Source organism: Candidozyma haemuli, assembly GCF_002926055.2.
Source record: "Candidozyma haemuli strain B11899 chromosome Unknown C_2014730914, whole genome shotgun sequence".
Taxonomy (NCBI): Eukaryota; Fungi; Ascomycota; class Pichiomycetes; order Serinales; family Metschnikowiaceae; genus Candidozyma; species Candidozyma haemuli.
Window position 1 is genome coordinate 203,467 of NW_020289904.1, and position 22,442 is coordinate 225,908.

The window sequence follows — 22,442 nt, forward strand, 5'->3', positions numbered from 1 at the left end:
CTATCGCGGCTGCGATGGATGGATGCCCCACAGTTTGATAAGCGTAGGCTGGGGCAACAACTTGGTGAATGGTGTTATTTAATTTTCATTATGGGTGAGGTAATGGAATTGACGATTTTTGGTTTCTATACATTGGGTTTTACTTTTTTTTATTTTTTGTAGATTGGTAATTATCTGTGTGGACTTCAAATTGACTACTTAATACGGTTGCAATCCACAATAGAGAACTAATGCGAATGTGATATGGCAGAGACGAACTGCAAAGGTGCTTTAACCTTGATCCCTGAATATCATATACAACTTTTTATCATCAACTACGCCAATCACCCGCCTCTAAACGTTACTCTTTTTATTGCTATACTTATTCTTTATCTGATTATCATTGTCCAGCCATGAACTCTGGCCACTTTTTACCACCACTGGTTCCCTTAAATATTGTTCAAAGTCAACGCCGATGCCACTGAAGTGGAGTCTACGGCATTTTGAAACTCTTCAAAACTTAGACGTCCATCCCCATCCGCATCTGCCTCCAGGATCGTCTTGTCGACAATTTGTTGTAGTTCTTCATCCTGTAGGTTCTTGCCCACCATCATTTTCATCACGATGAAAAGCTCACCATTGCCAATATATCCGTCTCTGTCAATATCGTATATCTTGAATGCAAACCGAAGTTTATCAGCACGGGATGACTTACCACTGAAAGCAGACAACCCTGTAATAAACTCCTGAAAGTCTATAGTTCCGTCGTGATCTTCATCAAAAACATCCATCAATCTGCTGGAAAGAGGGTTTGAAGAAATACCAGGAATGGCAAGGAACTCGTTCTTGTCGATCGCTCCACTTCCATCGCTGTCGAGTTTCATAAACCGTTTCCTTAGTCTGTCGATTTCCTCACGGTCAAAGTTTGTTCCTTCCATGAAGGACTCTAGAAGAGTCGAAGATGCTAACCCCATAATATATTGCTCTTTCGGGTCGGCCGGGATGCTATTTCTCGATAAGGTCTAAATATACTTTAACGGATAACTGGCGTAGTGAGTCCAGCTTGACGTTGCAGTGTGTGCAGTACATTTTGGATTTTTAGTGCCTAGAGGTGCCTGTTTGCCAGACGCGATAACGGTGCTACAGTGACGACTGACCGATTGCTATATCGTGCTTACATTTCTGTAAGCTTTAAGTGTATTTCTTCATAATAATAGTATGCAGATTATAACTTGGCAGCACCAATGTGGCTACCACCGTCAATTGGCAACACGATACCGTTAATGTAACCAGACTGCTTGGCAACCAAGAACATGACGGCGTTGATCAAGTCCTCCTTCTCACCAAGACGTTGTCTTGGGTTGGTCTCAATCATCATCTCACCAGCAACGTCCAAGACACCTTGGGACATCTTTGTTGGGAAGAAGCCTGGGGCGAGCGAGTTGACGGTGATGTTTCTTGGACCCAACTGGGTAGCAAAGTTCTTACCCATGTGGGACACACCAGCCTTGGATGCCAAGTAGCCGTAGACACCAACTGGGTCAGAAGCGACAAGAGAAGCAACCGAAGACATGATGACAATTCTAGATGGGTCCTTGGCCGAACCAGCCTTTTCAAGCAATGGAGTGAATAACTTAATGGTGTGGAAAACAGCAACCACGTTCAAGTCCAAGACCTTCTTCACAGCAGAAACTGGGTGGTCTTCCAATGGAGCACCCCATGTGGCACCGGCATTGGCAATAAGAATGTCAACCTGAGAAACCTTCTTGGTGGTCTCTTCGAAGAATCTATCACAGTCCTTCTCGTTGGCCAAGTCAGCAGCAATGGCAATAACCTCAACAGACTTTCCGTTATCCTTGGCAAGCTTCTCCAAGTAGGCCTTGGATTCCTGGCAAGCCTTCTCCTTTCTGGAAGTGATAACCACGGTTTTGATACCGTTGAGGACGAATCCCTCAGCGGCGTAGAGACCCAAGCCTCTGGTACCACCAGTGACAACTGCTGTTTTTCCGTTAACGTCGTAATTGTGCATTTTATATGTTATTCAAGGGCAAAGAACCGAAGATGAAAAATTAGTGCTGAGCCCAGGGAGCCAGGAACAACTTATATAGTGAATCCGGCATGGATGCGCTCGTTCCCCACACAACTATCTCCTCGGGAGCGATAGCATTGAATTACACTATATCCGCGCAACTCACATGTATTACTCCGAGATCTTCCTCTAACGGGGTTCGGTTTCTGCAGGTCGCTTGGCCACCACATTAAACACCATTTGCAACCCAATTTTCCGTGGATTTGCCGAGACGAAACACATACTTTCGGTATTAATCACGGAAATATCTTTACCCGAAATTACTTGGTGAAGCATATTTGAGCCGTTTGCTTGGTCGCTGATTGACCAAATTTCGACCACCTCCTCATTTACGATAAATAGCTCATTATCGTGGAAAGCTGTGCCCTTGGGTCTGAAATCAAACTTCACCATTGTATTGCGTGAGAGTTTTCCCGATTTGTTCACAAATATTGCACACTCATTGTACACCAACAAGAACTCCTTGTTATTGTTAAGCTTAAACATACCCATTGGCTTAATGCTATTGTGAGCAAGCGCCCTCCTGATCCCTTCGCTTCCTTGTAAGAGGCCCTTTCTGCTGTAGACGTCGATCTTCTTAGTTGACGCATCTTGGGTTGGAAGCTCAGGAACGGTTCGAGGCTGGAGTCTTTGCAAGTCTAACACTTCGAATCCCCTTTGCGTATGAACGGCAATCGTGGTGTTGAAAATCGACAACCCGTAGCATTCAGCCTGGATGTAGAAACGCTTGATCAAGAAGAAGGAGCTGAAAATTCCATTATTGTCAGTTTCAACCGTGAAAACCTTGAAGTTCGTAACACCAGCATTCTTCTTCTTGGCTAAGAAAAGGGTAGGTACTCCTCTATGGCGGCCAATCTCGTAGAATTGAATTTGATCGTTGGAAAGCATCGTGGAAGAGAGGGTTTCCTTTCTCTCAAAGTAAACATCCACAAACTGCGGGAGAGAATAGTATTTCAAGGTCTTGTTAGCTAAAACCACGAGCACGTTAAAAGCAGGGAGAACTGTGATCTTCGTAACGTTTGTTGCATTGAGCATCCGCTTCCAACGATTCTTCAAATCTGAGCAGTAAAGGCCGGCGCTCAAACCAACCAAGTGGAAGGAAACCTCCTTGTAGGTGAATGTTTCAGAGCATTTGACCTTTCCTGAGACAAGTGAGTCATGAGTATTGTTCGGAGAATACAAATCAGAACTGACACCACGTTGCTTCAAGAGCAAGCTCGTCTCTTTGGAAATAATTTGCAAGGGATCATTTGAAGGACACATTGGAAGCTTCATCATACGGTCACCGTAGTCATAAGCAAAGTAAGCACATTCGGTTCCTTCAACATTGTATGGAGCCAATGGTTTAACTTTCTTTAAAAGATTAGAACGGGCTTGAAGGATACCCGTAAACCACTTCTCCTTCTCGCTCTCACTTGTAGCATAAAATGTATATGCTTGACTCTTGCCACGACCAGCGTAGCGAATCTTGAAAGGAAAGGTAGATTCATCAGAGTCATCGTTCTCAACATCTTTATTGTTGTTCACAGTTGTACCCAGTATTGGGGTTGTAATAGTGGCAAGTGTCCCGACCTCACGCTCACGATTCTCAAGAATAACAAAGTCAAGTGGAATTGGGTTCTCCACCACCTTGTAATTAGCAGAACGTGGCCCCTTTGACTTCTCCGTCAAAAGAATATAGTTGTCAAGCACAATGACATGGACAGCGTGAGTGTTTATCTTCAAGTCACCTTTTCTGTTAAGGTTACCACGAAAGAAAAACTTCCGCAGTTTAGACTGAAGATTGAGATTTGGCTGTATAACACTAGACTTCCATGTCAATTGCTTTTCAATCCGCCTAAGTGCGTGAATGTTGTCAGCGTGAACTTTCATTGCGTTAACTTTACTCCCTAGCTTCTTTATGCTTTCGATCGTTTTCGTAATTTCAGCATGTGCTGGATCATTCTCTTTAAAGGTTTTACGAATATCCGAAAGCTGCAAGGGGAGTTGTTGATACCTGGAGTTGAAAGTACTCAATAAGAGCATATTTCCGTTGACTTTTAAGTCCTTCACAGTCGCATTAGTCCTCAAGTTTTCATCCCATCTTTTGAGATATTCATTTTGGAGTATATCTTCAATCATAGGAACAACGCTCATATAGCGCAACAACCCTTCCGTAGATGCCTTGGACCACGTTCTGTAAAACTTTGCTATGCTCACAACATCGCTTATGATTCTTCCTTCTGCCAAAAGCAATTTGAGGAGGGGTTCCATAAGTACTGACTTATGAACTTCGAGTAAATCCTTTGCTGAAGTCAAGACATCCTCTCTGAATTTTTTATGCGAAGTTACGATTGAAGAACCAGCTGCTGCTGTTGCCGTCCTAATGAAATCTGGCCCAACAATATTCACAAAACATTCAGCTCTTTGAATGAATTTTTGTTCAAATTTTATCAAATCAAACAAAAATGATTGGCGTTTGGTAACTGCAGAGTCGAGATCCATGTCATCCGCAGCAAGTTGCCAATGACTCGCCCAATCAGCTCCTAGTTCTATATCTTCAATCTTTGTTGTCTCTAACTTGTGCTTTTGTTCAATCCATCTGTTGATTTCACACTTTGAGGAATAGCACGAAAGAAGATTATCAGTCTTTTCCTCAGTCTGATGATCTCTATAGAAGCCGTAACAGTCTGTCAACTCCGGGAAGACAGCGCTTACCTCTGCATGATCATCAATTGAGATTGAAGTAGGCTCTTTAGCTGCTTCATCGGGCGAATCATCCAACGTTATTGCATTTGTTTTCACAAGAGAATCAAGCATGGCATTGACATTCCTGTTGATGATATCAACTGGGAGACTTCTTTTATGGAACACAAGAAGTTTTATAAGAGCTTTCTTCAATTCTTCATTCGAGATGGGAGAGTCATGTAACCAGCATTTGAGCTTACGACACCACTCAAGCACTTCCTTCAAAGACCAAATATTCCCACATGCTGCGAAGTGTTGCGCATTCAATGACGATGAAGAAAACGGTAGGCGTGGTAGATCAAGTGGTACAGGTGGCAAGGAGTCATGCTTTCTCGAAATGGTAAGCGAGCTCTGTGGAAGTTTTGCTGTTGGCTCGCCCGAGAAAGAAGCATCAGGGTCTTCAGTTTGGTATAGCTTTGTGGTGTCGTTGGCTGACGGAAGCTCTGGAAGAATAGAATAGTCGAATTTAGTTGGAGCGGGATACTCGTGATCCATATCATCATAGTAATCGGATTGTTCTGCCTCAAGTAAGCTCCAACGAGGAATACGTTCCTCGGGTGAATCGTTTCCTTCGTCAAAAGACGAATCTTGTTGGAATGAATGATCCCAAGTGGATCTGTCTGGACTTTTCGTTGGAGAAGGTGATCGGCTATTGTCATAAAAGTAGCTGGATCTGGGTCTCGAGGGTGTAGTTGGGGACCTCTTTGGGGAACTAGAGGGCAGATCATACATGGCAAAACGAGATTCATGCTGTGGAGATCTACCCCCAATTGGGGGTGTGCTATGATAAGCATCGCTTGAAAAGGATGGGGATGTTGGAGAATACTCAAGCTTATTTGGCAAGGTAGGCAGTAAATTATTACCGACCAAGGTGGGAATGCGGAATGGGGTATTAGGGCTTTGGTCGGTGTATGGGTTGTAAATGCTTTGATTGTCATCCAGGTCAAAAAGCACATTATTGTCTACTGGATAGGGAGGCGAAGGCATTGGATCGGGACCTGCGACGGAGCCCTTTGGTCTAGGAGGAATATTCAAGGAAGCCATTTGCTCCTGTTCGAGTTTGATATTATCTGAATAATCATTTGAATTGAATGGAGATAGGCCACCTTGCAGTAGATTCTGAAACTTTCGTTTCGGGAAGGATTTGCGACGTGAGCTTTGCGATTGGGACTGTTCTGTAGGTGTTGATTGGCTTGGTGATGTCGGAAAACTAGTGTGAGTTCCCGGTGATGCCAGAAAAACGTCATCTCCGGTAGAAGGCTGGGCTGAAGAAGGAGCGAGTTCACTATCGTAGCCGTTGATCGTTTCGTTGGAGGTAATGCTATGGTCCATCGGTAGTTGTTTAGGTCCCATGGGTCTAGCGCTTTCATACGAAAGAATGGAATCTTCATTAACTTCAAAGGAATCATCCTCATACAGTGTTGTTATTATTGGTTTTGGTAACTCTCGGGGCGGTAGAGGTGGTGAAGCCATGGACATGGGATGATTGAAGTTGACTGAACTGTTGGAGTGTGGAGATCCAGTTGCTCCAGAGACAATGCCCGGAGGTGGGAGAGGGTCCTCCATTGGTGGAGGTGGTTTCCTCCTGAGCGACTTCTTCGAAGGCGTTTGTGAAGCCATGATCTAAAGAATGTGGGGAGTGGGTGTGGGCACTCTTCCAGTAAGGCTGGAGATGTTTCTGCTTGATAGAGTCAAGCGAGAGAAATAGTCCCCCAATAGGTGACTTGGTCACGTGCGGCTGGGACGAAAACGTTAAACGCCACAACGGTTTTGAAGTTTAATTCGTCAAATTCAGCTTGGCGAAGGAAAGTAAGCGAAAAGTGATCGCCTCGTTTTTGTTTAGCTGAAGAACTGTGGTGTTGTTAGCTTATAACGTTCACCTATACTTATGCATACTGATGCACCTTCGCATGGTTGCAAATCAAAACAGAGGTTCCAGAGAAGATCAAAAAGAGAGGAATAATAAAGAAAAAATTGGAAAGTAAAATAAATGACGTGCCCTTATGAAATAACTCTTCGCTGATTCTACCGCCTACCTTTGAACTCATCTCGGTGCGTTTTTGCTCGTAAAACTGTTTAGTGTAACCTACTGAGATCTTTTAGCTCTCGTACTTCCCATACAACCACACACCAAGAAAAAAATGACAAGGAAATGACATATTAAAGCTTAACTACTTGAGCTTCTTACTGTCATTTTCCTCTCCTAATATTTTGTAAGATCCTAACTTTTTAACTGTGATTCTTGGTAGACAGCCATCTCGGCACTACAGCCACTATGAGCCGAGGAGTGCAATTAACACCCTGGACTTCATAATTCCAGAAACCCCATAAACCCGAATTTTTGGACTTTTCCTTCAATTCTTCAACCTTAAAGACCCAAATACTCTTTTTATATCAAATGCTCTTCTAATATCCAATCTTTGTGTCCATCTCCTGTCTGGCAGTGAGGCCTTGGGGTACCACTTGAACGCGCGAACCACCAACATACATTGAACGCGTTCAGTAACTATGGCTTATTCAGAGACGATCTCCCTGGCAATTGCTGAGGGTGCCAAGTTATATGCTATCAAGCAATATGACGAAGCTGCTACCAAGTATGCTGATGCCTGCGCTGCTTATAATGAAGAGCACGGTGAGGACGACGCTGACTTGCTTCTCTTGTATGGTAAGGCTCTCTTCCAGAGCGCTGTCTCGAGATCAGGAATGTTAGGTGGTATTGGAGAAAACGAGGAGGAGAATCAGGAAGATAAAGAGACCGAGGAGAACCAGGATGATGGTAACTTTCACTTTGAGGACGGAATTGCTCCTGAGGTGGATGATGATGAGAATGCTAAGGAGGAGGAACAGGAGGAAGAGCAGCCTGAAGAAAACGAAGAACCGGAACAAGGTGAGGAACAAGAGGAAGCTGGCCCAGACCAATCTGATTTCGAAGTTGCATGGGAGATTCTCGAGCTCACGAGATCTCTTTTCGATAATAAGCTTCAAGAACAGTCCTCTGAGGGTCTTGAAACGCCTTACTTGAAGGACGCCGATGAAACCCCTTCGTCTGAATACGTCAGCACAGCCAAGAAATTGTCTGAGGTTTATGACCTTCTAGGTGAGGTTTCTTTGGAAGCAGAGAACTTTGCCCAAGCTGCTACTGACTTGCAGAGCTGTCTTGAATTGCGCCAAAAGCTTTACCCTAATGAAAGTGGCTTGATTTCTGAATGTCACTACAAGCTCTCCTTGGCTCTTGAGTTCAGCCTTGCTGATGACCTGAGAGAGCAGGCCACTGAACAAATGAGACTTGCAATTGACAGTGTTAAACTGCGTAACTCGAAGGAAACCGACGAAGAAAAGAAAAAGGACAATGAGAACTTGTTACGCGATATGGAAGAAAGATATAAGGAGCTCAAGAAGAGCCCTAAGGCTGATCTTCAGGCTCAACAGATGGATATCATCAAAGGTATAATGGGAGAGGCCGTGAGCGGTGCAACTGAGGGTTCTAGCTCTGGTGCAGCCAAGGCTGTTCAAGACCTCACGAATATGGTAAAGAAGAAACCTGCTGTGAACGATCTATCCTCCATGGTTAAGAAGAGAAAAGCTAAGCCCGATGAATCTGAGTCCAAGAAGCCCAAGAAAGACTGAGAATGCTCGGTGGTACATAATTGTATAGTAGAGGTTAAACCGCGCGAGTTGGATATATATGTGAGGAACATCATCACCTACCTCATCGCGAAACATACAACAAGGGCTATTCTCTGAAATAATGGCGCCGCCAATAAACGATAAGAAAGTGAAAAACAGAAGAAGGAAGAAGAGAAGAACAGAGGACTTTTCTTCTGATTCTGACTCTGATTCTTCCTCCTCCTCATCGAACGATGAGGCTCCTACTGAAGCCCAAGAAGAACCCACACAACCAGCATCACAACCAGCTAAAAGCATTGATATAAATGACGTGGATGTCGATTCCGAAAATGAAGAAGCAGAGACACAAGCTCAGAACGAGCCGCTTTCCAAGGAAGTGCTGGATAAAGTCAAGAGCATCAAGTTCACCTCGTTAGAGAACCAGTCCCTGGCTGAAGCACAACAGACATTGAATAAAGACAAACAGCAACTTGAAAACGAGTACTTGGGCCTTATGGCAACCTCTTTCGCTAACGACATTGACGAACTTCGAAAGAAACCAGACTTCACAGACAAGTCTGTGGTGATGTTGGCCAAAGCGCTACAGTCAGGAAGCAACATGTTCGACGAGGACTCGCTAGATGCGTTGCTCAAGAAGTAGTCTTCATATTCAAAAAGCAAGAAAGAACATAGGAACAGCATAGATCAGTCATCAGGTACATATCATGAGATGACTCAACAACACTGAGCATGTAGTATGAACGAGGTGAGCCACACACCCAGCGAACTCCAAATACAAAACACCACTTGTAAAGCCAAAACTAAGGTAGCACTTACCCCATTTCTCTTACCTTTGAGTCATACGACCGGTGGCCGGTTGGTGCCATTCGCAGTCATCGCAGTCAAGGCGGCCTGCAGAGTCAAATTGTGGACCAGATCTTTCACCAGAATATAACCGCCAGTTCCCCCATAAGCCACACCACTTTTCCTCATGAAGAAAGATAACATCGTCGAAGAAAAGACGTTGGATACTGGTCTGGAGGCCACAGACGAGTTACGTGCTTATGGCTTGTTCAAGCGCTTTTCTGATAAGCTCGACTCATTCGGAGTGGAATCCCGAGGCATCGAGAGGATTCAGCCGTACGAAAGAGCTGTCAATAAGAAAAAGCAGTTTATCACGGTGATGGGTCTTTGGCTCTCGGCCTGTGGAGGTTTGTCCTCGATGTCGTCCTTTTATTTGGGGCCGTTACTTTTCGGTTTGGGATTGAAGAATACTGCCATCACTGGGTTAGTAGGCATGACTGTGGGATGCTTAGTGGCCGCCTACTGTTCTCTTATGGGGCCTAGATCTGGATGTAGACAGATGGTCAGCGCTAGATTTTTGTTTGGATGGTGGTCTGTGAAACTTGTGTGTTTGGTCAGTATCATTGGTGTGATGGGCTGGTCGGTGGTGAACTGTGTGGTGGGAGGTCAAATCCTTTCGTCTATGAGCGACGGCAAGGTTCCTCTTATTGCTGCCATTATTATCATTGCTAGTGTGTCGCTTTTGGTGTCCATTGGTGGTATTCACTATTTGCTTAGAGTGGAAGCGTTCCTCAGTTTGCCAGTGAACTTTGCTTTCCTTATGTTGTATGTGGTGTCGTCCAAGAAATTTGAATATCTTCTGAACGATGATGCACCTATTGTTGATGCCGCTACAGTCAAGGGTAACATGTTTTCGTTCTTTTCGTTGTGTTTCTCTATCACATCTACTTGGGGCTCGATTGCATCGGACTACTACATTTTATTCCCCGAGGACACTCCAGACATCCAGATCTTTGCCCTTACATTTTTTGGTATCTGGGTGCCTACTACGTTTGTCGGTACAGCAGCTATTTTGATTGGTAACGTTGCACTCACCTATGGTCCATGGGCTGAAGCATACGAGAAAATGGGTATGGGAGGGCTTCTCAACGAAGCGTTCAAAGCATGGGGCGGTGGGGGAAAGTTTTTGCTTGTGCTTATCTTTCTTTCGCTTATTTCCAACAATATTCTTAACACATACCTGGCGGCCTTTGGCGTCCAGCTTATTGGTATCCCCTTGGCAAAGATCCCACGTTGGATGTGGGCCATTATCCTTACGGCCATTTACTTGGTATGTGCAATTGTGGGAAGAAACAAGTTTTCGGATATTCTCGGCAATTTCTTACCTATGGTCGGATACTGGATTCTGATGTATTTTGTCATGTTACTTGAAGAGAATACGATTTTTCGCAGCCGTTATTTCCACCACTTATACGTCAAGGAGAACGAAGTAATCGATAAAGAAGAAGGCCCCTCGGCCCTCTACAAGAAACGCCCTAACCAATTCTACAACTTCGCCATTTGGAACGACTACAACAGACTCACCCAAGGTTTGGCAGCTACCATCTCGTTCTTATGTGGAGCCGCTGGCGCCGCAGTGGGTATGTCGCAAGCATACTGGATAGGGCCGTTGGCGCGGAAAGTTGGTGGTGACGAAGGAGGTGACATAGCCATGTGGCTTTGTATGGGCTTCAGTGGATTTGTGTATCCCTGGGCTAGATTCTGGGAGCTTAAGAAATACGGGCGGTAGAAGCCAAAACCCGTGACGGTGCCGGATACGGAATGGATGATTTAGAATGAAAAAGAAGACAATCTTCAATCGGCGGGGAGTCGGCTGCGAGAAAGCATAAAAATGTGCAAAAAAAGAATGTGCATAGCTTACGAGACGGAAACGGGTACAGAAGATATTAGAACGTTCCAGCTTAGAGCCGTTTGGGTGCGGTTCGTATGTTTTTGGGTGCGGAAATGGCCCGAATGGGAGCGTGGGTTGGTTTACGAACGGAACTGGAGGGTGATAATTATTTCAGTTCCAGCATTAACAGGAAGCGCCTTGCCATGGTGTGGAAGCCTTGGCTTTAAGTTACGAGCGATAAGACCCAGCACTGGCCATTTTTTTCTCCACCGTTTCCTTGTGCGGTTGCAGCCAACAAGGCAGCCTTCGCGGGTCCCCTGCACTACAGCTTTGAGTCATAGGCAGGGCTTATTAATGGCTGCAACACATATAAAGGCCATGGAAAGCTGAGACGCTTAGGTCTTTGACTTTTTGGGTGAGTTCTAACTGTGGAAGTATGCCTAAAAACGACGAATATGAAGGGCCCCCGAGGCCAATGTGTAAACCTCATGATCCAATCTGGACCATCTTACCTTCCTACTACATGTATCACTCCACGTTTACCGGAGAGCTGGACCCTCCGATGTATACTGAAGACCCTGTGAATGCTCCTGGTTCTTCTTGTGGAGAGTCTGATAATGCCAGTCGGGTAATTTCATCGCATATTTCAAGCGAATTGAACACGGAACCTACCAGTGTATCTCATAACAGCGATGGCCACCCCAGTTCCGGTTCCGCTCTGGTTTCACTGGGAGAAGGTAGTTTCATTGTGGCTGATGAGCTGAGCAGTTCTTGGAGAGAGACAATTTTGGATAACTATACCCATTTGCGTAATTTGACTGGCACCAAAAATGAAATGGCCCAGGCGGTGAAATTGTCTATCCACTTTACGAAAGATGTTGGCGAAAGAGGTGTCAAACCTGAGATCATTGACCCTTCCATATATGAGTATAAGCAAGGCGATTACTTGAATGGATTTATTTATATCAAGAATGAAGGCACGAAACCAATTCCGTTCGATATGTTTTATGTCAACTTCGATGGAAACTTTATTGTGCAAGACTCGAAGAATGTCAAGGCAAAACGGCCCGTGAAGATCAGAAGGTTCTTGGAGATGTATGATTTCGCTGCTTCGTGGAACCCAGCATCTGTCAACCGGTTGCTTTCGGAAAAAGACGATACTTACTACTGTCCTCACCTTATTGATCCATTGGACAAGTCTCACTTGGCCATTGGTCCTGAAAAGATGGTGTACCCTGGTATTCTTTACAAGCGTTTCTTCACCTTCAGAATTCCTGTCCGTCTTTTGGACTCGGAATGTAACGACCACAACCTACCGGGCCACACAGAGCTCCCACCTACGCTAGGGCTTTGTCAGACTGAGAAAGAGCAGTGGAATAAATCTGAGAACATGATCAATGACTTTTCGTTCATTGACACTTCTATTAGTCACGGTTTATGGGCGAGATTTATTGGTAAAGCGTCAAAGTATGATGCTATACAAACAGATGCCAAGGGATTTAAGTTGATAAACGCCAGTGGTGATGAGTTCGTCATTTTGAAAGAAGAGGGTTCATTTATTCGTATCCTCCAAGAAACCAACATTCCCAGTGACAAAGAGAAGGAGACCAACAATGAGACTTCCAGAGTCATGTACAACAGCTTTGTTAGTCAGATCAAGGAACGTATCGCCGTGGGAAACGAGTTATGCAAAGCCATTAAGAAGTTGGATAACAAATCTGATGCAATTGATATATCACATCGTATTGCAGCAGAAGAAGCAGTTCGCAACGAGAACCACGGTGACGCAACCAAGTATCGACAACTATTCAATCGTTCATCAAGTGCTCGGGACGTCAAAGTAAACTACCAAGTTCCAAAAGCATACGACATTGCAATTCCATTTCGCAAGAAGCCCATTTTTGGCAGGCCAAAAGAACAGGGCTCAATCATGCTTTCCACTCCAAAGATTGACTACCTTCTTAGCTATATCTCCCCAGAACGATTCAGAACCAGATGTCCAACAGATCCCTCATCCTGGAAGGTGGAGATCCCTATTGAGCTTACTTATTCTCCATGCGCCAACAACCAAGATCCTAATATGAAACCGCCAGAGATTCTTTCGGTGTTTGGTGAATTGATCGTGTTTACTCTCAAATCCAATAACCGTCCCATCCCCATCGAGTTAAATCATGATTTCCTTTTCAAGAATATTTCGAAAACCGAAGATGGCAGACAGTCCATCGATGATTTCACTCATATCGTGAAGCGTCCAATGCAGCAATACGCCAACGAGATCTACCACTTGTTTAAAACCTTAGGTGTGGACAACTTCCGGGTACAGAAAAGTATGATCGAGGATCTTGCCGCCATGTCTAAGGTGGAAGAGAAATATAACCGGTTGGTGCTCCATGACCTCAAAACGGTGGATGAAGGCGGCAATACCGAGACTTGCAAGGAGGGTATTAAGATTCCATGGTACAAGCTGGATGGCACACTGTTTAAGAAGAAGTTCTCACTTGCCGTTGACGTAAGCAAAGCTCAAAAGATGCTGACGGACAGTAGCGGTGTGGGGAAGAACTATAAAGCCTATGATGAATTTACCTTGGTTCCAAGTTTCCAAACCTGTCTCATGTCGAGACTTTACTACTTTCGTTTTGTCATTCGTTTTACTGGGAACCAATGCCTTGAATTCAAACTTCCTGTTAATATCGCTAAGGCTGCTTCCTAATTTCTTAATTATTCCTCCTTTACATTATTTATGACAGCTAACTAATATATTTAATTTCTAATATGCGTAGAAGCCAACTCGTCGGCAAGATCATCGACATTTTTGTCGGCATCCTCGACGCTGACACCAGCCAACTCCTTTTCGAGTTGGTTCAAATCTGCATCGTCGTCTTCATTGGCAACTGGATCTTCCTCATCATCGTCATCTTCCTCCTCGCTATCAGGCTCCTCCAAGTCATCCAATTCATCAAGCTCACCTGAGCCTCTCTTCTCGAAGATCGCCGTGATAGCATCGACAAGCTCGGACTCCTCTTCAAATCTGTTACCGTTCAACTCCAACAACTTCAAGTTTGGCAACTTCTCGTCGACCACCTTCACGAGCTTCTCCAATGCATCAACCTCCAACTCGTTGTACTGCAACTTCAACTTCTCAAAAGAAGGTCTCTTGTCACCCTCATGAAGTCTGTCAACCAACAAGAGAGATCCCTTTGGCTTCAACAAACAGTCATTCAAGTTCAACTCGACCAATTCTGGCCATGACTTAAGAGCAGTTGCCAAACCGACAGCAGCAGATGTGGTGATTGTGTTATCTTGCAAATCAAGAACCTTCAACTTGGAGTTGTGAGACAAGCCTTGCAAGAGCAATTTGGAGATACCAGCAGGTCTGATACCGTTCTGGTACAATCTGACGGCCTCCAAATCCTTGTGAGCTCTCAAACCGATAGCCAAGTAGTTAATAGAACCATTCTCCAAACGGTTTCTACCGCAGACAAAAGTCTTCAAGGAGTTTCTACCCTTGGTCTTCTTGGCCTGAGCCAACTTGAACAAGGACTTACCGATTCTGGCACCAGCGAAAGGACCCATACCGTTGTTGGACAAAATCAAGTGCTCAACAGACACGGCCTTGGCCAACCAGGCCTCAATAGGCTCAATAGCTTGCAAACCGAATGCATTGTCACTCAAGTTGATGGTGGTCAAGTTTGGACACTCCAACAAAGCATTCAACAAGTGATCCAAGGACTGAGGAATCTCGGTGTTCAATCTTCCAGTGTACAAGTCAGAGAAGTTAATCTCCTCGATAGTCTCGCTATGCTTCAAAATGGCCTTGGCCAATGCCTCAGAGGCGTCGATACCAATGGTGTTTCCACTGAAATCGATCTTCACCACATTCTTCTGAGCGGCCAAGTCGCCCAAGTAAGATTCGATACTTTTGGCTGTGTCAAGCTTAAGCTGCTTACCAGCTAACGAGAAAGTGTTTTCAGCAGTGACTGGGGTGGCGTTTGTCATGGTTGACGTGAAGGCTGTGAATACTACAAGTCAAGATGTGATGAGCCTGCAGGTGTAGGCAGGATATCAACGGTGGGACCCACTACCTGTTGGATAATACCATGTTTGACGAAGAATTAGGTAAATAAATGAATTTCTATACTGACCTGAAGTTCAGTGTCTCTGGAGGTTAATTTCAAGCCGGGAATGATATGTGGTGCCTTTAGTGTATTACCTTTTCCTCGCACACTCCAAGAATGAACCATCCCATCTGCCAAAGTGCATAAGAAAAAATCGTATCAAAAGCATAAAAAGTGCATTCCACGGCTCCGCCTTTATTCTAAATTCAAAACATAGATTTTATCGTTTGTGGGGTTCTATCGGTGCTACTCATTACGTCAGAGCGTTGGAACGACCAGGCTTTCAAACCTTCTCTACATTCACAATGCCATTGTGAACATCAACAGAAACAGAGGATCAAACTTGATGAATATTCACACTCGAAGAACATAAGTTAGAGTTCATCACCTCTTTTTTTTTTTTTTTTTCTTGGTCCACCATTCACATATCCTTGGAGATTCCTACCCACGGTTGCAAAATGGTGGTATGGGTGCGAAAGATACGACTACTGTAAAACAACCATTTTACCCCACAAATACACGTCACAAAATACGAATCGAACGATGGACGACTCAAAATGATTCAAGAATGACGTACCAAGAAAAAACTACCCTTAAAGCTTATCCATAGATACCGAGGGAGAAATGGCGTGACATGCTTGGGTAGGGAGGGAGGGAGGCAGAGAGTATAAGTGGGTGATCGCGTCACGTGACTTTTCGCTCCAGAATTTTCAAGTGAGCAACAAACTTTTCTCATCTAGAAAGAGCCCTTTCTTCCACAAACATGTCGTCCAGAAACCCACCTTCTACGTCGTCGTACGAGCAAATCAAGGAGTCTCCTTTTTTCAAGATCGGTCTCCACGCCGCTGCCTTTGCTGCCGGTGTCTGGTTCATCCAGTCTCCATTGATGGACGTCTTGGTTCCTCAGATCTAACCCAATGTACATAGTTAAGGAAAAAGATATCACGAAAAATCGCACCATGTAGCGCCGGCGACCCGACAAGTGGCATGATTTAGTATAGAGAAGCGAATGCAAAAAAAAAAAAAAAAAAAAATATCCAAGAGTTCAATTTCTCATGCCGATGTAGGCCATAAGAAACCTTGTCGATTATGGTTCTCCGCTAAATCAAAGAATGAAAGGGGGCGGATATAAGCAAAGTCCGTCCGTCTCCAGGAGAAGTGGGCCTCCAGACGAGTAACAAGAATGTCCAACAAGGAACAAGGCCTGAAGGATCTAATGGACAAAGAACGGGACTAACCCCGTTTTGACAGGGCAGAGGGGAAAAATGGTGGAAAAATACAGATCCAAGTGAAGTAGTGAAAAAAGGCTGGGTCTATTCGCGGTCGGCAGCGGCAGTAACAGTTACCAAAGAGAAAGCCAACTTCAATCCAAATGATCATGTAGAGGTAAAGAAAATGACGCCACTCAAAACCAAAACAGCCTGACCAGTAGAAACCAGGCAGATGAAAATGAACGCTCATATGCGAGAATGGTTATTGACGTCTTTTTTTGCGCAGCGTTTCTGGAAGTATACTACGGTAAATTCGTGCTTTTTTCCCTCTGGCCCTCGGTCCAAGGGCCCTCGGATCCTCTCTCGATTTACTCGCTTCTCCACAAACCTGCACCCCCTCGGTACCCCGGCAATTCCTGGGGGGCCTTGTCCCTCCCTCTCTCTCTCTCCCCCCCCACCATATATAAAGAGGCCATAGTGCGTCAGGCTTTTTTTTTTCACTTTTCCTCATCAACCACTTACACTTCAAAACAAACAAATATGGCTGATACTGATAACCAGGTTTCCGGGTTCGTGGACTCCACCCCGGCCCCAAACCCAAAGGCTTTGCTCGCTGCTGAGAGAGCCCAGGGCCAGTTTGACCCTAACAAGATGCATGTCTTCTTGGAGGAGACTGCTGAAAAGTCCCGTTTGTTCAAGAGACTTGTCCAGTCTTTCGACAGAGATGCTACCTTGACCACTGGCGGTAAGTACTACGACTTGACCAAGGAGCAGCAGAGAGAAAACACTGCTACCAGAATCGCCCGTATGGCTCAGTACATTGAGATTGAGGACGAGCAAACCTGGGCCACCAGAATGTCCCTTTTGTCTGTTCTCGACCCCCAGACCGGTACCCGTATCGGTGTCAACTTGGGTTTGTTCTTAGGCTGTATCCGTGGTAACGGTACTTTTGAACAGTTGGAATACTGGGCCAAGAAAAAGGAGACTGGCCAGTTGAAGGGCTTGTACGGTTGTTTCGGTATGACCGAATTGGCTCACGGTTCCAACGTTGCTGGTGTTGAGACCACCGCTACTTTCGACAAGAACACCGATGAGTTCATCATCAACACCCCTCACATTGGTGCTACCAAGTGGTGGATTGGTGGTGCTGCCCACTCTGCTACTCACTGTTCTGTCTACGCCAGATTGATTGTTGACGGTAAGGACTACGGTGTCAAGACCTTCGTTGTCCCATTGAGAGACTCCAACCACAACGTTATGCCAGGTGTTACCGTTGGTGACATTGGTGCCAAGATGGGCAGAGACGGTATTGACAATGGCTGGATCCAGTTCTCTTCTGTCAGAGTCCCAAGATTCTTCATGTTGCAGAAGTTCTGTAAGGTCAGCCGTGAAGGTAAGGTTGACTTGCCTCCATTGGAGCAGTTGGCTTACTCTGCTTTGCTCGGTGGTAGAGTTTCCATGGTCATGGACTCTTTCAGATGGACTGCCCGTTTCGCCACCATTGCTCTCAGATTCGCTATCGGTAGAAGACAATTCAAGTCTGCCTCGCAGGGCGACGGCACCGAGACTCAGTTGCTTAACTACCCATTGCACCAGAGAAGATTGATTCCTTTCTTGGCCCAGGCTTACGTTTTCAGTGCCGGTTCTTGGAAGTTGGAGCACACCATCAAGCACACCTTGGACACCTTGGACGCTGCTGTTGCCGCCAACGACATGGGCAAGATTATGAAGTCTGTCAACGAGATGAAATCTTTGTTTATCGACTCTGCTGCCTTGAAGTCTACTTCCACCTGGTTGTGTGCTGACGCTATTGACCAGTGCAGACAGGCCTGTGGTGGTCTTGGTTACTCTTCTTACAACGGTTTCGGTAAGGGTTACTCTGACTGGGTCGTCCAGTGTACCTGGGAAGGTGACAACTCTATCTTGGCCATGTCCGTTGGTAAGCCATTGATCAGATCCGCCGTTGAGGTTTTGGAGTCTGGTAAGAAGCAGAAGGGTGCCGTTGCTTTCTTGAACGATGCCAAGCAGTGGGCTAACGAGAAGCTCGTGTTCAACAGCGCCGAGGAGTTGCTCCAGCCACAGAACACCTTGAAGGCTATTCAGGTCTTGATGACCAGAGTTGCCCTCAACGGTGCTGACGTGTTGAAGGAGAACAACGGTAACTTCGACGCTGTCGGAGCTCCATCTTTGGTTCTTTCTAAGTTGCACGCTCACTACTACCACTTGCACGAATTCTACAGAAGAATCGAAGGTAACGAGCACAAGGAATTGAACTCTCACTTGACCTTGTTGGGCCAGTTGCATGCTGCCAGCTTTGTCATTGAGAAGTTCGGTGGTGACTTCTTGGGTAACAACATTGTCCCACCAGCTGTGCTCAATGAGGTTGTCAACAAGAAGATCCCAGAGTTGTGTAAGCAGATCAGACCAAACGTGGTTGCTTTCACCGACTCCTTCATGTACTCTGACACCTTCATCAACGCTCCAATTGCTCGTTACGATGGTAACATCTACGAGAACTACTTTGACACTGTCAAGAAGAGCAACCCACCAGAGAACACCAAGGCCCCATACAGTGCTGCTTTCGAGGCTGCTTTGGGCAGAGGTTCCGTTGAAGAGAGAGAGAGAGGCGACAAGAGTGCTGCAGCTGCCTCTGTCTTGTCCAAATAAGTTATGTAGACCCGTTTACCAATTCATGTCATTACGTTATCTACGTGTAGAAGGCTTTTCGCAGCCATTGTTTAGACGATCTCAGGCACTGATCTGACTAAATTACCGATAAGCCTTTGTTTGAAAAATTGTTTAGAGTCGATGGCGTCGTTGCTTCAATGCCGTGGATAAAGTGTATGGTAAGTAGAACCGGGCACGAGGGCACAAACGCACAAGCAGAGACGTTATTAGCGCCCTCCCTGAGCGCATTCGGTTCAGGAGTATACCGATAACCACCAAGGACAAGAACATCTTCAATTAAAGCATTAATGAAATTTACAAAGAACCAGTACATAAACCAACGTAGAGCCTACGGACCGAATGGGATGGCCTGAATAAAATACACAGAGGAGTAAGAATACCTAAGCGGTTGCAGCCATAAGTAGAATGCCCAGACTGGCCCCAGACTGGACCCCTCCATAAACCAGCCAGGAAAGAAAGGGGAAAAAAAAGAACCAAACAAATTCCAAACAATGGGCCTACCAATTAATTACCTTTCCTAAACGAACCCCCATACTAACCAAACAGATCGCCTGATCAAACCCACCGGCTCCTGCCCTTTTGGTGTTTTTCGCTGTCGAGCTTTTCCACGGAACGTATCCCCATCCTGTGAAAGAAGATACCCCACAAACGCTTCGCGCGCCTTGGACCCCAGTGGCTTCAGGCCCCTGTTATATAAGGTTTATTAGGCCAGCGGAAAAAAAAAAAGTAGCCTCCTTAATTGAAAGTTGGAAAAAACACATTTATCATGGTCATCCAAAGCAAATCTCTCGTAAGCACCTCGCCTGGCCCAGATCCTGTCACTCTGATCGCCGAGGAAAGAGCCAATGCTACTTTTGATCCAGTTGACATGCACGCTGTGATTGAAGGCTCTCCAGAGAAGGCCCAGAAGATCTTGGAGCTTTACCAGTCTTTGGAGAGAGACCCAATCTTGGCTCCTGGTTACCACGACTATGAGCTTTCTCGTGATGAGAACAGAGAGCAGACCACTGCCAGAATCGCCAGAATGACCCAGTATGTGGAGAACGAGCCATATGAGGACTTCTGGAGAAGATTGAACTTGATGACTGTCTACGACCCATCCTTGGGTATTCGTATTTCTGTCAACTTGGGTCTTTTCATTAACTGTATCCGTGGTAACGGTACTGAGGCTCAGTACAACTACTGGTGTGTTGAGAAGGAGTCCCGTCATATGAAGCAGTTGTGGGGTTGTTTCGGTATGACTGAGTTGGGCCACGGTTCCAACGCCGCTGGTGTCGAAACTACCGCTACTTTCGATGAAAAGAGTGATGAATTCATTATCAACACTCCTCACATTGGTGCTACCAAGTGGTGGATTGGTGGTGCTGCTCACTCTGCTACTCACGTTGTGGCTTACGCTCGTTTGATCATCAAGGGTAAGGACTACGGTGTCAAGACTTTTGTCGTGCCATTGAGAGATGCTAGACACCAGTTGATGCCTGGTGTGGCCATTGGTGACATTGGTTCCAAGATGGGCCGTGAGGGTGTCGACAACGGTTGGATCCAGTTCTCCAAGGTTAGAATCCCAAGATTCTTCATGTTGCAGAAGTTCTGTAAGGTTGACCGTTCCGGTAAGGTTGACTTGCCTCCATTGGAACAATTGTCTTACATTTCTCTTTTGCAGGGCCGTGTCGGTATGGCTTCTGACAGTTACCGTATCTGTGCTCGTTTCATTACCATCGCTACCAGATATGCTGTTGGCAGACGTCAATTCAAGAGCGACCAGCGTGAAGACGAGAAGGAGGAGACTCAATTGATCAACTACCCATTGCACCAGCGTCGTATCATGCCATACTTGGCTTTGACCTACGCTATGGGTCTTGGTACCGACCGTTTGGAAAGACAGCACGCTGAGACTGTCAAGACCTTGGACGATGCTGTGGCTAAGAAGAACGAGAAGGCTATTTACGCCGCCTTGGCCAACACCAAGTCTCTTTTCGTCGACTCTGCTGCTCTTAAATCTACCCTTACCTGGTTGGCTGAGCAATGTATCACTGAAACCAGACAAGCTTGTGGTGGTAGTGGTTACTCTGCTTACTCCGGTTTCGGTAAGTCCTACGCCGACTGGGTTGTCCAATGTACCTGGGAAGGTGACAACAACGTGTTGGGTATGTCTGCTGGCCGGACATTGATCAAGAACATCCAGACCATTCTCGAGAAGGATATCAAGATCAAGGGCTCAACCGCCTACTTGTCCGATGCCAAGGAGTACCTCAACAGAAAGTACTACTTGAAGCGTGAGGAACAATTGACTGCCATTGAGGCTCTCCGTGCTCTTGAGGTGTTGATTGTCAGAGTTGCCGCTGCTGCTGCTGAGAAGCAGGAGAAGTTGGAGTCTTGGGATGCTGTTTCTTACGAGCGTGTCTTGTTGTCTAAGTTGCACGCCCACCACTACTTGTTGGAGACTCTCTTCCTTGCTACTAGAAAGGCCCAGAAGCCAGAAATTGCTTACGTCTTGTCCAAGGTCACCAAGTTGTACCTCTTGACTAACGTCTTGGAGGCATTTGCTCGTGACTTTGTGTCTTACGCTGTTGTCAAGCCACAGCTCTCCTTGGCCATTTCTTCCAAGCTCGTCCCAGAGTCTTGTTTGGAGGTCAGAGGCCAGGCCGTGCCATTGGTTGACTCGTTCCAGCAGCCAGACGGTTTCTTGAACTCTGCCATTGGTGTCTACGATGGTAACATGTACGAGAACTACTTCAAGGTTGTCAAGACCCACAACGACCCTACCAAGACCAAGGCTCCATACTCGCTTGACTTGGAGGATATGTTGAACCGTGGATCCATCCAGCTGAGAGCCAGATTTGAAAACGACATCGAGGCATCCAAGAAGTTGTCTTCGTAAATGTCTGACTGAAAAATAGCTTGAAATAAACTGTACAAAAGGAAACAAGTGTAGATGTAATAGACGTACCGAGGGATTGACAGGGCATCGCGCCATGGCTGCAAATGAAAGGGTCTTACGACCGCATAATCCCAGCGGTTAAAATGTGGAAATATATAGAAGCCACAGACCCGCTTTAGGGGTACTCATGGAAATCTCCGAACTGTGTCGAGGCCTTGACACAATACCCGTACCACACTAGCCCACCAAAGAAAAAGCACCAGTCACGAGCACCGAGAGGTTCCGGCTGTGCAATTCAAGTGGCGGTGAAAAAAAGTCATCCGATAAGAAAACTCTCCTACAGAAGACCAGTATAAACAAGAGTAATCCATGTTTTTCCGAAGAAGCCGAGAAACCGAACCTATATAAAAAAATTAAGAAACCTGACCGTTCAGAATTAGAGCTCGGAACA

General features: G+C 45.7%; 10 protein-coding genes across 10 annotated transcripts; 6 read left to right on the forward strand and 4 right to left on the reverse strand. All coding sequences in view use genetic code 12, as the record gives it.

The window, feature by feature from the left end:
• Positions 1-428: 428 nt before the first annotated feature.
• On the reverse strand, positions 429-953 carry CNB1 (calcineurin regulatory subunit B; the record flags this gene model as incomplete). The annotated part of the gene is made up of 1 exon (XM_025485431.1): positions 429-953. The coding sequence occupies one exon, from the start codon at positions 951-953 to the stop codon at positions 429-431; it is 525 nt and encodes a 174-aa protein (XP_025340896.1).
• Positions 954-1,204: 251 nt separating this feature from the next.
• On the reverse strand, positions 1,205-2,008 carry CXQ85_001734 (uncharacterized protein; the record flags this gene model as incomplete). Its single annotated transcript, XM_025485432.1, has 1 exon — positions 1,205-2,008. One exon carries the CDS (start codon positions 2,006-2,008, stop codon positions 1,205-1,207), a length of 804 nt encoding a protein of 267 aa, XP_025340897.1.
• A 189-nt stretch (positions 2,009-2,197) lies between these two features.
• TUS1 (Rho family guanine nucleotide exchange factor) lies at positions 2,198-6,415 on the reverse strand (the record flags this gene model as incomplete). Its single annotated transcript, XM_025485433.1, has 2 exons — positions 2,198-5,420; positions 5,622-6,415. 2 exons carry the CDS (start codon positions 6,413-6,415, stop codon positions 2,198-2,200), a joined length of 4,017 nt encoding a protein of 1,338 aa, XP_025340898.1.
• Positions 6,416-7,303: 888 nt separating this feature from the next.
• Positions 7,304-8,422, forward strand: CXQ85_001736 (uncharacterized protein; the record flags this gene model as incomplete). The annotated part of the gene is made up of 1 exon (XM_025485434.1): positions 7,304-8,422. The coding sequence occupies one exon, from the start codon at positions 7,304-7,306 to the stop codon at positions 8,420-8,422; it is 1,119 nt and encodes a 372-aa protein (XP_025340899.1).
• A 121-nt stretch (positions 8,423-8,543) lies between these two features.
• Positions 8,544-9,062, forward strand: CXQ85_001737 (uncharacterized protein; the record flags this gene model as incomplete). Its single annotated transcript, XM_025485435.1, has 1 exon — positions 8,544-9,062. One exon carries the CDS (start codon positions 8,544-8,546, stop codon positions 9,060-9,062), a length of 519 nt encoding a protein of 172 aa, XP_025340900.1.
• A 330-nt stretch (positions 9,063-9,392) lies between these two features.
• FCY23 (Fcy23p) lies at positions 9,393-10,994 on the forward strand (the record flags this gene model as incomplete). The annotated part of the gene is made up of 1 exon (XM_025485436.1): positions 9,393-10,994. The coding sequence occupies one exon, from the start codon at positions 9,393-9,395 to the stop codon at positions 10,992-10,994; it is 1,602 nt and encodes a 533-aa protein (XP_025340901.1).
• A 577-nt stretch (positions 10,995-11,571) lies between these two features.
• On the forward strand, positions 11,572-13,806 carry BUL1 (Bul1p; the record flags this gene model as incomplete). Its single annotated transcript, XM_025485437.1, has 1 exon — positions 11,572-13,806. The coding sequence occupies one exon, from the start codon at positions 11,572-11,574 to the stop codon at positions 13,804-13,806; it is 2,235 nt and encodes a 744-aa protein (XP_025340902.1).
• Positions 13,807-13,856: 50 nt separating this feature from the next.
• On the reverse strand, positions 13,857-15,092 carry RNA1 (GTPase-activating protein; the record flags this gene model as incomplete). Its single annotated transcript, XM_025485438.1, has 1 exon — positions 13,857-15,092. One exon carries the CDS (start codon positions 15,090-15,092, stop codon positions 13,857-13,859), a length of 1,236 nt encoding a protein of 411 aa, XP_025340903.1.
• An 882-nt stretch (positions 15,093-15,974) lies between these two features.
• Positions 15,975-19,089, forward strand: CXQ85_001741 (uncharacterized protein; the record flags this gene model as incomplete). Its single annotated transcript, XM_025485439.1, has 2 exons — positions 15,975-16,109; positions 17,026-19,089. The coding sequence occupies 2 exons, from the start codon at positions 15,975-15,977 to the stop codon at positions 19,087-19,089; spliced, it is 2,199 nt and encodes a 732-aa protein (XP_025340904.1).
• Positions 19,090-19,876: 787 nt separating this feature from the next.
• CXQ85_001742 (uncharacterized protein) lies at positions 19,877-21,991 on the forward strand (the record flags this gene model as incomplete). Its single annotated transcript, XM_025485440.1, has 1 exon — positions 19,877-21,991. One exon carries the CDS (start codon positions 19,877-19,879, stop codon positions 21,989-21,991), a length of 2,115 nt encoding a protein of 704 aa, XP_025340905.1.
• Between the last annotated feature and the right edge of the window lie 451 nt (positions 21,992-22,442).